The sequence below is a fragment of the Eulemur rufifrons genome, chromosome 8 (genome assembly GCF_041146395.1).
Source record: "Eulemur rufifrons isolate Redbay chromosome 8, OSU_ERuf_1, whole genome shotgun sequence".
Taxonomy (NCBI): domain Eukaryota; kingdom Metazoa; phylum Chordata; class Mammalia; order Primates; family Lemuridae; genus Eulemur; species Eulemur rufifrons.
The window spans coordinates 101,960,321-101,973,883 of record NC_090990.1 but is presented as its reverse complement, the minus strand read 5'-3'; the positions used below and the strand labels follow the sequence as shown (position 1 = coordinate 101,973,883).

General features: G+C 48.3%; 1 protein-coding gene across 2 annotated transcripts; it reads right to left on the bottom strand.

The window, feature by feature from the left end:
• Window positions 1-434: 434 nt before the first annotated feature.
• On the bottom strand, window positions 435-13,327 carry PGLYRP3 (peptidoglycan recognition protein 3). Of its 2 annotated transcripts, none has more exons than XM_069478731.1 (8): window positions 13,279-13,327; window positions 11,185-11,292; window positions 10,104-10,305; window positions 7,992-8,110; window positions 6,905-7,057; window positions 5,149-5,347; window positions 1,283-1,401; window positions 435-613 (listed from the first exon to the last, which is right to left on the bottom strand). In XM_069478731.1, the coding sequence occupies exons 1-8, from the start codon at window positions 13,325-13,327 to the stop codon at window positions 435-437; spliced, it is 1,128 nt and encodes a 375-aa protein (XP_069334832.1). The 2 variants fall into 2 exon arrangements, with proteins under 2 accessions (XP_069334832.1, XP_069334831.1); XM_069478730.1 differs by having other exon boundaries at window positions 10,104-10,341; window positions 11,194-11,292.
• Window positions 13,328-13,563: the final 236 nt, after the last annotated feature.

Below are 13,563 nucleotides of genomic sequence, written 5' to 3'. Positions count from 1 at the left end.
ATAAGGCTGCATCCAAACACGTGCAAGTCCATGTGTGAGCAGAGAGGAGGGGTGGGCGCAATGACCTGGCCAAGGGGGGTGTGGCCAGGCAGACAGCAGGAGAGGCCACCAGGCAGAGGGCACGTGCAGGGGGAGAGAGAAGTATGACAGGACAGGCTGTCTTCTCACCTGGCTGAGGAGGTGGGTGCTAAGGGAGGAAAGTGAGGGGCAAGGACAGCTGGGCTCAGACTCAGAGGGCTGTTTGCCCAGCCATGGGCTTGGAAGCACCTGGAGGATGCTAGCAGGAGAGGACACGGTCATCCTAACCTGAGGGAGGGGGACAGGCTGAGCTGGTGGGAGTGGGCAGGCCCACAGGTATGGAGCCAGGGTGGGTGGTGAGGACAGGAGACCCAGCAGGGGAGGGAGAGCAGTCTGGGAAGGAGCCGGGGCCTCCCTCAGTGTTTGAAATGAGGCCAGGTGCTGATGATGTTGTACAAAGCCTGCCCAGGGGACAGGATGTTGGTCACATCGCTGTGGCCCACCAGCAGGTAGTTGGGAGTCAGGTACCCCTCGACCACGGCACACTGGATCAGGTCCTGGGCTGCCTCCAGTGCTGCGGCATTTGGAGGCTTTTCTGCAAAACACATTTTCCCCACCAATCATTATTAGGGTCTCAAGGTTTCTTGACTAGAGAAGGGACAAACACCTAGATTCCAGTCTCCCTCTTTCCCTCACTCTGCCCCATCCCACCGTCGCCATGGCCAACAAATTCACCAAGTTGTGGCAATCAGGCACATAAAGGAAACAAGGTCACCGTGTTCCCTGATTCCTCTGTGCCAAAGTTTCTTCCAGAAAGTTAAAGACGGCTCTGGAGGAAAACTGCAGCACCACATACCCCTTCTAAGCAGGGACAGAGCAGATACAGCACCATGGGATCATGACCTGCTCTGCCACTCGGGCAGCAGTGCCCCCCAGCATTGTTGCCAGGGCCACCAAAGAAGGGGCTGCATTTGCCAAGTGAGCCATAAAGGCACGAAAGTTTCCAAAAGATTTTTTTCTTCCTTGTTCCATGTTTGCCTTGGATATAACATGAACTGGAGCTGAGTATGGGGATGGGTGGGCTTGGGGTTAATGCTCTGTCTGGGAGGGGCTCCTAGTGACATTCATCCTGTATTGTAAGTCCACTTTAAAGCTAAAATGTACCACTGCCAGGCACTGCCATGCTGCCTTCCCCCCACACTTCCCAGACAGTCCACGTGATGCTTCCTCACCCAGAACCCCTGTGCCCCTTGCTCACCCTTACCTACGAAGTAGCCCATGAAGGCAATCCCCAGGGCAATGTCATTGTACCCGTAAGTGTGAGAGCCTTGGATGTGCCAGCCAACTCCTTCATACACACCACCATCCTCGCCCACCAGGAAGCTAGGATTGGGCAAAGGAAAATGAAGAAAGTCACTCTGGGAAGCAGAGTTTGCTTCATTCACTCCTTTAATCATTAATTCATTCTTTCATCCATTATCAGATATTGACTGGATGTCTCTTAGGTACCAATGCGCACAGAGACAAAAACCAAGAACCAGAAAACCACCACGATCCACAGCAACATGACCTTTGTTCCCAGCACGCCACTGAATCTGATCCCTCCAAGATGACCGTGAGCTCCCGACACTAAGTACAATGGACACTGGTTTTACTTCTTTTTTTGTTGTTGTTAGTTTTATTTTTTATTTTTTTGTTTTTTTTTTAGACAGAGTCTCACTCTGTTGCCCCGGGTGGCGTCAGCCTAGCTCACAGCAACCTCAAACTCCTGGGCTCAAGCGATCCTCCTGTCTCAGCCTCCCGAGTAGCTGGGACTACAGGCATGTGTCACCATGCCCGGCTAATTTTTTCTATATAGATTTTTAGTTGTCCATATAATTTCTTTCTATTTTTAGTAGAGACGGGTTCTCGCTCTTTCTCAGGCTGGGCTCGAACTGCTGAGCTCAAACGATCCACCCGCCTCGGCCTCCCAGATTGCTAGGATTACAGGCATGAGCCACCGCGCCCAGCCTGGTTTTACTTCTGGACTACGCTGAGCCTGTTGCCCTCTCTCTTCTTGAAATGCTCTTTTCCCTGGGCTTCCACATGCTCATGCCCTTCGGATTCCCCTCTACTGTGCTGCTGCTGTCCCACATTCCTTCCTTAATGTTCCTCTCTTCTCACGCAACATATTCGCCCTGAACAACCATCCTTTCCCAGAGCTTCAATTACTATCTGTAAAAACCAACATGTGCAAACAAACTTATGTTCCTCTGCAGTTGCCCCAGCTGGAAAACCGGGCATTGCCCTGAATGCCTCCCTCTCGCTCTCCCTTCCCAGCCCCACCCAGTCATGCCCGTGGGCTGTCAGCTGCATCTCCTGCACACTTTTCAACTCCTCCACTGCACCCTGTGCCACCTGCCACCGCCCTGCTCCACGTCACTGCAGGACTGCACTAGCTCCCTCCCCAGAGTTTTGTCTCCTTCCAGTGGTTCTTAAAATAGCACCCAGAGTGATTTTTCAAAAGTACAAATTCCATCACAAAGCACAATCTTCCAAATACTCTCCAGTCACCTTTCAAATAAAGTCAGCCTCTCAGGGTCAGTTCCAAGGCCCTCAAAATGTGACTCCTGAGGGCCTCTCCTGCCTGACCTCTCACCACGCCTCTCTTGGAAACTTATTTTTAGGTTTGAGTTAAACTTCTTCCAATTCCTCAAAGATATCTATTCTGTCTGAACCCCAAGACCTTGAGAACATTGCTCATCCTCCTTTGCCTGACTAACCCCACTCCTGACCCATGTCCCCACCAGGACACCTCTTCCTCCAGGGGCCCTTCTCTGACACCAGTCAATCCCCCAAGTCCTGATTAGAGTCTCACCCTACGCATATCCTGTTCCTCCTCCATCATTGCACTCAACACTTGGAATTCTAATTACTTGTTCATACCTATCTGTGAAAGTTGTCATCTCTCTCTCATACCTATCTGTGAAAGTTGTCAAAATCAGAATAGAGTCACTGGACAAACCCTAACAAAAATAAATAAATAGAGCCGGGAGGCTGAGAAAGGAGAGCCCTGATGCACACAAGCCTATGATGAGAACCAGCTCGAAGGCTCTCTGGAGGGCTCTTATGCACAGAGGCCTGTAACAGGAACTTCTGCCAAGGGCTTTCTAAACTGCAGCTTGCTACACGAGTCACCAGGACAGCCAGCCGTATGCACGAGAACACTTGCCTGACACACCAGCCCCACTAACGGACTGGCGTCAAGTCCTGCCTCCCGTGATAAGCCCCTGTACTCAATGTCCTCCTTGTTTCATAACAAATTATGTGTACTTCTCCTTTTTGCCTTTAAAAGTTTCCCTTTGCCTCAACCTCTTTGGATATGCCTATCAAGGACTCAACTCTGATCTTTTTCTTTTGCCCAAATCCCTTTCTTAGGGGACCTGGTGAGGCATGTCTACAAATGATAAAATCTCACTAAACAGGTTTTGTTAACCCAATATAATGTGGTTTCCTTCCCAACTTGATTCTGATAGAGCATCACATGAAAGATAGAAGACCCTTATTTAACTCAAGCATTTCTTTCTGCCGACTCCTGGTCTTTTAGACAAAGCCTTACTCTTTCAGCCAATTATCAGCTAAAGAATCCCTGAACCCACCTACGACTTGTAAGTCCCCGCTTTGAGATGACCCACTTTTTCAGGCCAAACCAATGTACAGCTTCCATTTATTGATTTATGACTTTACCTGTAACCCCTGTCTCCCTGAAATGTATAAAACCAAATTGTAACCCAACCACAGCAAGTCCACTTGCTCAAGGCTTCCTGGGCATGGCTCTGGGCCATGGTCCTCAAATTTGGCTCAGAATAAACCACTTTAGATTATTTTGCAGAGTTTGGCTTCTTTTCCATTGACACTATAGTCCCCATAGCCCACATAGCCTGAGTTTGCAGATGCCCTCACACTCCCACACGCCCAAATAAACTCATTATCTTCAGAGAATCTCTCTCTGTTTGTTATTTAGCCTGGCATAGCTTGCCTAGCACCAGCCATACAATAGATATCCAATAAACATTGGTTAAAAAGTTAGAAAATGATGAGTGAGTGATGCTTTGTCCTGTTCACAGCCCACATTGGGGTTAAAGATGACACATCATGAGGCTGGGCTAGGAGGAGGAGACCTTAACAGGTCTTAAAAAAATCAAGGAACAGAAATCAAATCTCTGAAGGCTGAATGAAAGAGAAAAAACGAACAGTCCCTCAGCTTCTGACATTTTCCATTTGGAATTTCCAAATTTATAGTCAATTCCCTATTATCTGTGCTAAATAACTATAGGAAAATTCTGCAAAAAGCAGCAACAATTTCCTCCTCTTTGCCAAGGCTGCTTTTAAAACAAGAGTTAAGAGGAGAGAGACAGCCCAGACAACACATTTGTAGAAGAAAATCCCCATAAGATTTCGTAAAATTTGCTGTGATTAAATCACAAATGCATCATTGAAATTTATTATACTATAACCCAAATACCTTCTATGAAAATTCCAAGGCCTCTTCCAAGTAGCTTCTACTACCTCATGAGTTTAATGTGCTTCTTTATTATAGACCTGGCATTAAAGGTGCCAAAGGGAATATTTTGGTCTCACTCTCTGTCTTCAAACAGATAAAGTATTGTTGTCCCTATTGTAGAGATGGGACAAAAGATGCCCGGAGAGGTGAAAAGTTCCTGTATCTATAAAATGGGGTGAATAATACCAGAGGAATATCGGGATTCTAATGCAGGAGAGAGGAAGTTTGGAGTTGAGCCACAGTGACATAGGGGCAAGCAGGGCCTTTGCCTCTGACTGGCTAGAAGAGATTGCATAATAAGGCACAACCCTTCCCTGGCCTCCCCTAAGGGTATCACAGTCTTGCTTTATCACTACTGCTTCTAGTGCCTTCTTTTCAGAGTCTTCCCACCCACTTGTGGAGAATGTGCCCAAGAGAGGTCACTAACCCTTGGCTATGCTCTGAGTGACACTCAGTCCAGAGTCTTGCAAAAACAAAATATGATGCCTCATGTAAAGCACCTGGCACAAAGGAAGGGCTCAGTAAATACCAGTTCCCTCCCTCTGCCTTCCATTCAGAGCCCTGAAGAAAAAGAGAGTCCCACTCACTGATATCCAATGTCACAAAAGTCCCATGTGTCCATGTGAAAGGACTGTATATTCCGGACGATTGTCTGGCAGTCTGTGGATACATTGCAGCTTACGCCAGCGGTGTGGATGATAATGACGTATTTGGCTGGGAGGTTCATCTCGGGGCAGTGTGTCTCTCTGGCTTCCCAAGCAGATCGTGGGATGATGTCGGGGCAAACTGCAATAAGGTGGAAAACCAAGGCAATGGGAATTTGCCTTTTCCCCCTTGTGCACCATCTCACAACCACAGGCTGGATCACTGGCCAGTCGCCCCAGCCTCCAGCACCCAGGGCACATCCTAGCCTAAGCTTGGCTCTGGGATTCTGGGAAAGTCCGGATGGAGGTTGTCTGGGTCAGGTGGCTGGACCCAAGGGGCAGGGGCACAAACCTATAGGTCTAATAACCACAGAAATCAGTGTACACACAGAAGGGAAAGGGCTGCTGGTCGCAGAGATGGTCATTTTCTTCCAAAGACAAAGTACACGAGCACGCTTACACACACGTTACAAATACACACAGGTGTGTGTACTTAGGTAACGAGGCCAATGTGCAGAAAGCAGTTGACTCTCTGAGCCGATCACAGGTTTGGAATAATTCAAAATCTATAAAGAACTCTGCAAATATTAAGGAATTATCATTATTGAAGACAGTACCTGTCTAAAACAAGAAATTAACTTTATTTGGAGATCCATAATTTTTAAAAGCTAATTTAAAAATATCATTAAGTCCAAGAAAAGGCTTGCTTATTAATTTTACCAGTTTTAAGTCACTGCTGTTAATTCCAAAATAGTGCCTCATTTTTATTACTCAGCTTTTAAGAATATTAATTCCCATGTCAGCAAAATCTATGAACTCAAGTTCTCCCCAGCACTGTGGCCACGTTGCATGTTGACTGATTTTGCATTTAGGAAGGTGTGCGTGTCCCTGTGTCCTCACACGGTATACACAACTATGCATGTAAGTTTCCCCACTCCATACCCCTGCTTTATTTTTCTCCATAGCCTTCATGCCCTCTAACATCATGTGTACCTTACTTGTTGCTTTGCTCATTTTCTGTCTTTCCTCACTGATGTGTGAGCTGTCTGAAGGTGGAGAGTTTCGTCTGCTTTTTTTTTTTTTTTTTTACAGCTGAGTGTCCAGGACTTAGAAGTGTGTCGATTGAGTAAAAATCTGTGTACATATTTATTTGAAGAATGAGTCCATGGTTGTACCATTCTATTGGGATGCAGAAGAAGCCAGGACAGTGCCTCTCAGAATTTTCCAGATCTCAAAGTTATGATAGGGAAGGGGAAGGGTAAATGCACACCTAATGGGTGAGGTGCACACTGTCTGGGATGGGCACACTTGTAGCTCTGACTTGGGTGGTACAAATGCAATATATGTAACCTAAGCATTTGTACCCCTGTAAACATTTTGAAATAAAAAAATAAATAAAATTTAAAAATAAAATAACAGGGACTCTTAAAGATGTTAGTAGATAAGAGTAACAATTCTGCCTCCATAATTACTAGCTCTGAGGCCTTAGAAATGTTAAACTTGCTGAGCTATAGTCCATGCCTTTGTAAAATGGGATTTAGAAATGCCAACTTAGTTATTTTTTATTTTAAAAAAAGTTATGATAGGTATAAGATGTTCTTGGTACAAGAGTCCAATGAGAGCCCAACAGAAAAGAGCGCTCCCAAATGTGGTTGGGAGGGTGACGAGGAGGAGGGTGAGAAGGGACTGAGGGCCTTACCTTTCCTGGGCGTCACTGAATGTTGAGGGTCCAGGCAGATCTCTTCTTTCAGGAGAAGTGGCTGAAGATACCTGGGTGACAGGTGACCCTTCTGGATGGCATAGGAGATCAGACCCTCTGCAGCTGATAAGGCAGCAGGGCTGGGACTGCTGCCTTAAAGAGGACGACACGGAGCACACAACTGTCAGTAAGAAACTCCAACCTGGACTAGACACCTGGTGGGAGGATGATTTGATCACCTGAGCCTGAATAACTGGTGGATAGGGAGGGAGGAAAGTGGTCCAGTAGCCAGGACAGAGGGTCTAAGAGAGAAGAAACTACTTGGACAGAGCTATTGGCAGCCAAAGTTGACAACCTCCTCCAGTTGTCAAACTTAGACTTTATTTATCCACTCCGTGTGTAGGTGGAAGGGCTGGAAATCAGAAAAAGATACATGCAGAGGGAAGCCCACCTGAAAAGTCAGGCACACCCTAGTCTGGGGGAAAGGCTGACAGTATTTGCTAAACAGCTCTCATCATCAGGCAAGCCATGAGCTTTCTGTATCCATTAACTCATAATTCTCACAGAAAACCTCTGTGATAAATGCTATCACTAGTCCCAACTGTCAGGTGAGGAAACTAGCAAGTGCCAGTTATTTTTTCCCAGCTGCATCCCTGCTCTGTGCTCTCCTGTTTTCCTAGGGGCTAGAAGCCTGCACATTCTATCTGCCAGACCTCCGTGCCTGCTGGCTTCAGGTCAGCTTCCACCAATGAAAGACACTGGAAGAAGGAGACAAGCCACGCTTTTCCACCTCTGGCAGCCACAGCACCAGTGTCAGACAACTTCAGACTCCAGAAGTGATGGCAATAACTCTGAGCTCAAGCAATGTCCCTGGGGGCTTCAACAACATCACGGGAGTGCAGACCAACGAAGAAGAAGAGGACAAAAAGTACGCATGCCATAGAATCCAAGGGAGAAACGATCTTAAAGGAAAGGGCCATCATCAGAGGAGACAAGTATGATGCAGGCTGAAAAGATAAGAGTGTTGAGACTAGGGCGAGAGTGTAGACAACGCCCTGGCAAAGGGTCATCAGGGAGTGACCGTTACCTATCTTACTGCCAAAGAAGGCGATGCTCAGGGAGATGTTGTTGTAGCCCTGGGTGTGTAAGCCTTGGATGTCCCAGCCAACACCTTCGTACACCCTGCCATCATCCCCAACCAGGAAGCTGCCAAGCAAGGAAATATGTGTTTAATGGCAAATCCCCTTCACAGAAAACCTCTCAATTATCCTCAAAAGGAAGAAAGGGTTCTAGAGGCTAATAAATAAGTACTATGCTTCAGTAATATAACAATGGAAGGGGCAGAATAACCAATTTTAGACTTCTAAGAGACACGGCAGTATACTTTACATTTTGTTGTGACTTAGCTTACATGTGTTTTCCAGAGCCTCACTTTAAAAATTCTACTTTGGTTCGAGGTAGAATTAGAATGTGTGACTCTTGAGGACCTGAGGGCCTTAGTTCAACATTTTTTTTAGGGGCTTGAGAATTAATTCAGCATCAGGACCAAGCACTTGAACATCCTTTAAAACAGTTACCCAAAATGCAGGAATTTCTTTATATTGATTTTTTCTTCAGTTTCTCCTTAGGAATTCTTTTAAATTCTTCTTTATCACAGAAATTTGTTTAGCATTTTCTTTTTTTTTTTTTTTACAGTTTGTTTTTTAAATCAAATGCATACATTCTTTTATTCCACTTCAGCTTTTATTTCTGCCTCTTTATAATTTCTCATCCTCCACTTTCCAATCACAGTCTTCAGAATTGATGATTTCACAACTCTTGCCATATTCAGCTTTTAACAGATCACGAGTTTCCACAGTAAACTGAACACAGAAAGCACAGTTAAGACCCTGAATTGAGTCAGGCCAACTGTCCATCCTGCACTGACGTCAGCGTAAGGACGGGACGTGGGGCCCCGTGTGCCCACCATTTCCCTGGCTCAGCCCTCGGTACTTCCAGCAGGGTCCGCGGTCACTTCTGCAGCAGCCTTTGGTTAGTCCAGTGTGAGCAGTCCCTTATGGCCAAAGGCGGCTGCATTGTAAAAAACTGTCACTGCAGAAACCTAACTTAGAGGGCAGGGGCTGAAATAACTCAGAAATGCCCTGACTGAAGCAGATAACACAACCGTGTCATCACAGCAGAAGAGCCGTAGCTGCTACAGCACCCACAGAGGGTGGACGGGGGAGACCCAGCCCTCCTAGGGGAATGGGGCTCCCAGCTACTCTGACTCTTTTGTGTTTAAAAATAAAGAAATAAGAAGACATAGATGGTTCTTTCCAAAATGGATGATTCAGAAATGATTTATATTTGCCTTTAAGATTTCGCAGGGAAAAGCCCCATTTCCACTCTCACTTTCTCTCTCCTCCTACATATATTATTTATAACATATATAGAATATATATATATATATATATATATACACATATCTTCATTCTTGAGACTAAATGAGAAAAGCTCCTGAGCCTCCACCGACAACCCTCCGAAGAGGCACTCACTGCACGCGAAAGGCTCTCTCATGCCTCCCTGTTGTTTTAGTGTCGGGCTCTCCTCCCCGCTGCCCCCAATGCCCGCTCTTCCCCGTGGGCTCCCCGGCCTCCGGTCAGGGTGGCCCTGCAGGGTACGGTAACGAGCGGGAAACTGCTGCACGGCATGCAAGCCTCGTCTGTGTGGGGAACAGGAACCAGGGATGGGCGACCGGCAGTCTTGACACAGTTCGGGTCCATGCCTCCTAGCCGTGCGACTGTGGGCAAATTCTTTAATTTCCCTGGACCACGGCTTTCTCACCTGTGAGATAAGGGTGGGAATATTTCTCCTAGCTATTCCTCAGAGTAGCTGGAAGGGCCTAACTGGGCAACATTTGTGAAAGCCTGTGTAAACCGCAAAGTCTGTAGGTTCTAAGGGGGTAGAAGTGATGACTGAAGTGATGACATGACCTTCCATCCCCATGGGAGCGCCCGGGGTCGACTACTCTCAGAGTTCTCCCTCCTACTGACCCCCGGAGGATTTGGATTTTGTTTGATTTCTTTCTTAACATTTTTTATTCATTATAAAAGCAACATAAATGAAGCCCAGAAAATACGAGAAACAGAGAAGGAGAAGTGGGAAGCACCTTGAGAGGGGTAACTTTGATGTGGGCTTCAGGACCTGACCAGCCTCTTACTTGTACGCCAGGTCGCACCAGCCTCTGGTGTAGACAGAATGGGACTGCAGGCCCCGCAGCACCTGGCTGCAAGTGCTCTGCTCCTGGCACTCCATCCCCGGGAGCTGGTCTGTGATGACGTAGGTCACCGGCCGGGTCAGCGGGGCCCTGCAGATGAGTGGTCTCGCCCCCCAGGCCTTGCGGGAGACGACGGTGGGAGCATCTGCAGGGGAGAGGCGGGATGGCACACAGCAGGCCCCTCCCCCGGCCCTGCCCCCCTGCGACAGGAGACGCCCTGAGGAGCCCTTCACCTCCACAGCCCCCTCCCTCATCCCCAGGGCCCCATTGGCCAAACAGCCACCGGCAGACCTGGCACTCAGCCACGAGAGCCACGCTGCCTCCACCTCACTCCCAGATGATCTCTCTTTGGATTTCCCTGGAGGACAAACCGCATCCCCAGCTCCTCTCTGGCCTGCTTCACCCTTCCCTCCTTCGGAAAAATCCCCAGTTGACACCTTACACCCAAGCCCAGGGTTCTGAGCTGCCTTCCGTTGAGGCACCTTAGTGTGGATGCTAAGACATCGTCCCTGCCCCCGCCTCAGAACCCCGACTCTCTGAAGGAAGCTGTCAGTCTCCTCAACTGGCAGCCCCAGAGCCCACAGGAAGTTCCAAGAACACAGGATGTATGTCTCTCTCCTCCAGAAGAAAACTCACTAGGGGCAGGGCTGTGAGACCCCACAAGGGACTGCAGGCCCCTAGAGGGCCCCATTTCTCTGTCCTCACTTGGGAGCCCCCAGGGGCTCCCTGAGGGCTAGGCTGTCTCTGTGTCATACTGAGGGCAGGGGAGGGGGGACATGGCTTTTCTCCCTGGGTTTTCTCTCCTTCTCTCTTCCTTCACCTGGGTTTTCTCTTCTTCTTTTTCTGTCCTTAGGCAAAGGAATCCACATTTGCCTAAGGACTCAGGACGATCCATGGCAGTAGCTGGCAGAGGACTCTCTTGGGGTTCCACCCCCCCATTCACTTTCAGCCCAGACATAAACAAGTCCTGACAAAACATTTCTGGCCACTTAAAAAACCCCAGCCGATCCCCAAACTGCCTCACCGTTGCGACCCTTGTGAATGAGCTGCGAGATGCTGACAAACAGGTCCATGAGCCTCTCGGAGAGGCCTCTAGCTTGGGTTTCATTCCAGGAGAACTGCGGAAAATCCCCTGTAAAGGAGCAGTGGTGCTGGTCCTCGGAGCACGCTGGCAGCACGCTCAGAGGCATGGGCCACACAGCCCCCTGTCCCCACAATCCACAGCCTCTCAGCCTCCCAGCTCCCCTCATGTCCTCTAGGAAGCACACAGAGGAGAACCACAGACATGTCTGGTCTCGACCTGCCTCTGCCTCCCATGTCTGCCCCAAAGCGGCCTTCATCTTCCCGCACCCCCTCCTCCCTCCATTCCTGGAGCACTGCAGTCTCGCCTGCCGCCCAATCGTGGTTCACCCGCAGACCTATTAGTAGATCCATGGGTACCATTAGAGTGCCACAGACCAAGACATCGTTTTTTCAAGCTAACACACCTGTTTTAAGCACCTATTAGTACCAGGCAAGGTTCTTGAAAGAGAAATGTACAGATCATTGTGACGGCCCTCAAAACCTAGATATTTTAGAGAGGCTGCATCAAGGATTAGGCATCACCAGCGTGCCCTCACTCCCACTGTCACTGGCCAGTAACAAAGGGCCTGGGAGCAGTGACCAGCAGCAGCAGCAGCACTGTCCCCAGCCCCCCGACACAGGCCAGCACTGGGATTCACAAAGCATGCTCAAGGATGCTATCAGAATCGTGGCTTAAAACAACTTTATGAGATAAGCAAAGCAACTGGTTCCCATGCACAGATGGGAAACTGGGGCTCGGAGAGCCTAAGTTACTTGTCTAACATAACACAGGAGTTAAGCAGTAGACTTGGATTCCAACCAGACTGTCTGACCCCAGAGCCCATGTTCATAACCACCGCACTCTGCAGCCTCCCCAAAAGTGTCAGATGAACGTGCACAAGTCACTGCCACATATGGGCTATTTCAAAGTCACTTCGGGTCTCCAACATGGTTCTGGGCTTCTGTCCTTCTGCAAAATCAAGAGCAAATGCATGACCAGAATGCTGAGGCAGAGGTCTGCCAGGCAGCAGGAGAGATTGCCAAGGATGGGAGCCTGTCTCAATGGGGGAGGGGGCCTGAGCCGGGCTGTGAAGGGGAGACATAGGATGGGGAGGGGAAGGGAAGCCCTGGAGGGCACAGCTTACAAATGAAACCCACAGGACCCTCAGAGTGGAAGAACAGCCATCAGGCCAGAGCCAACACCAGCTGGACAGGACAGGTCAGGGCAGGAGCCAGGAGACCCATGTGATGGCCAAATGCAACTCGCTGCCTCACTTGGCCAAGTTGCCTCCCCATAGGGCCTCAGTTTCTCCATTCATAAAACGAAAGGCTAAACTGTGTGTTCCTTGGTCTATGAGTTTCTCCAACACTAACTCCAAGTAATCCCTTTAAATTAGCTATCTAAGTAGCAGAGGGCAGAGAGAGGGCTATATTACCTCATTTCTTCACAACAGTGTCTATGCATGTAACATGAAAAACATGTCCAGTATTTAAGAATCACCAAACTCACTTCCATTTTAATTCAACAGCATTTATTTATTAAACATTTGCTATGTGTTTAATCCTATGTATGAAACTATGAGAAATCTTCCTAAGGTAGAAAAAGGGCCTTGCTACTCTCAAGAAATTACTTTTATTTACAAATGGAGATGCAAGTGCTGAGTTTGACTATGATTAAACTCGTTATGATTGCTATAATAATGACGGTGATTACAATTAAATCACATCTAGCACTGACTGCTTGAGCATTGTGCTAAATGGCTCACACTTGTTATCTAATTTGATCCTCAAAAACAACTCTAAGAAATGAGCAATATTATCGTTATATCATGGATGCAGATAAGACTCAAAGAAATTGAACAACTTGTTGAGGATCATAACGAACAGCAGGCAAGGATTTGAAGGGACATTTGTGCTCCACAACAGTGCCCCAAATTGCAAAGCTGCGTTAACCTATAGAAAAGGGAAAGCTCTGGGCTCACCTCTGTTATTCAACTTGAGAACAGTCGTCTGCTGCTCACCATAAGCTCTTCTGACACTACAAAAGAGCACTTACCCCAGGCGGGGAAACCCAGAGCAGAGAAGACAAGAAGCCACGGCAGCATCCTCACGTGGTCCCGGGACTCTGACCAGGAGAGTGTGGACGGTGGCCCTGGGAGAGACACCGACAGTTAGCACAGCCGAGCTCACTCTGCAGACAGAGCACCCACCTGCTCATGGTGCCCCTCTGTGCCTCCCGCGCCATCCTGTGGCCTCCTGAGGGCCAGCACCTCCGCAGGCGTCTCCCCACCTGAGAACATCAGGTGCTCAGTCAATGTGAGGACACTAACGCCTATGTCTG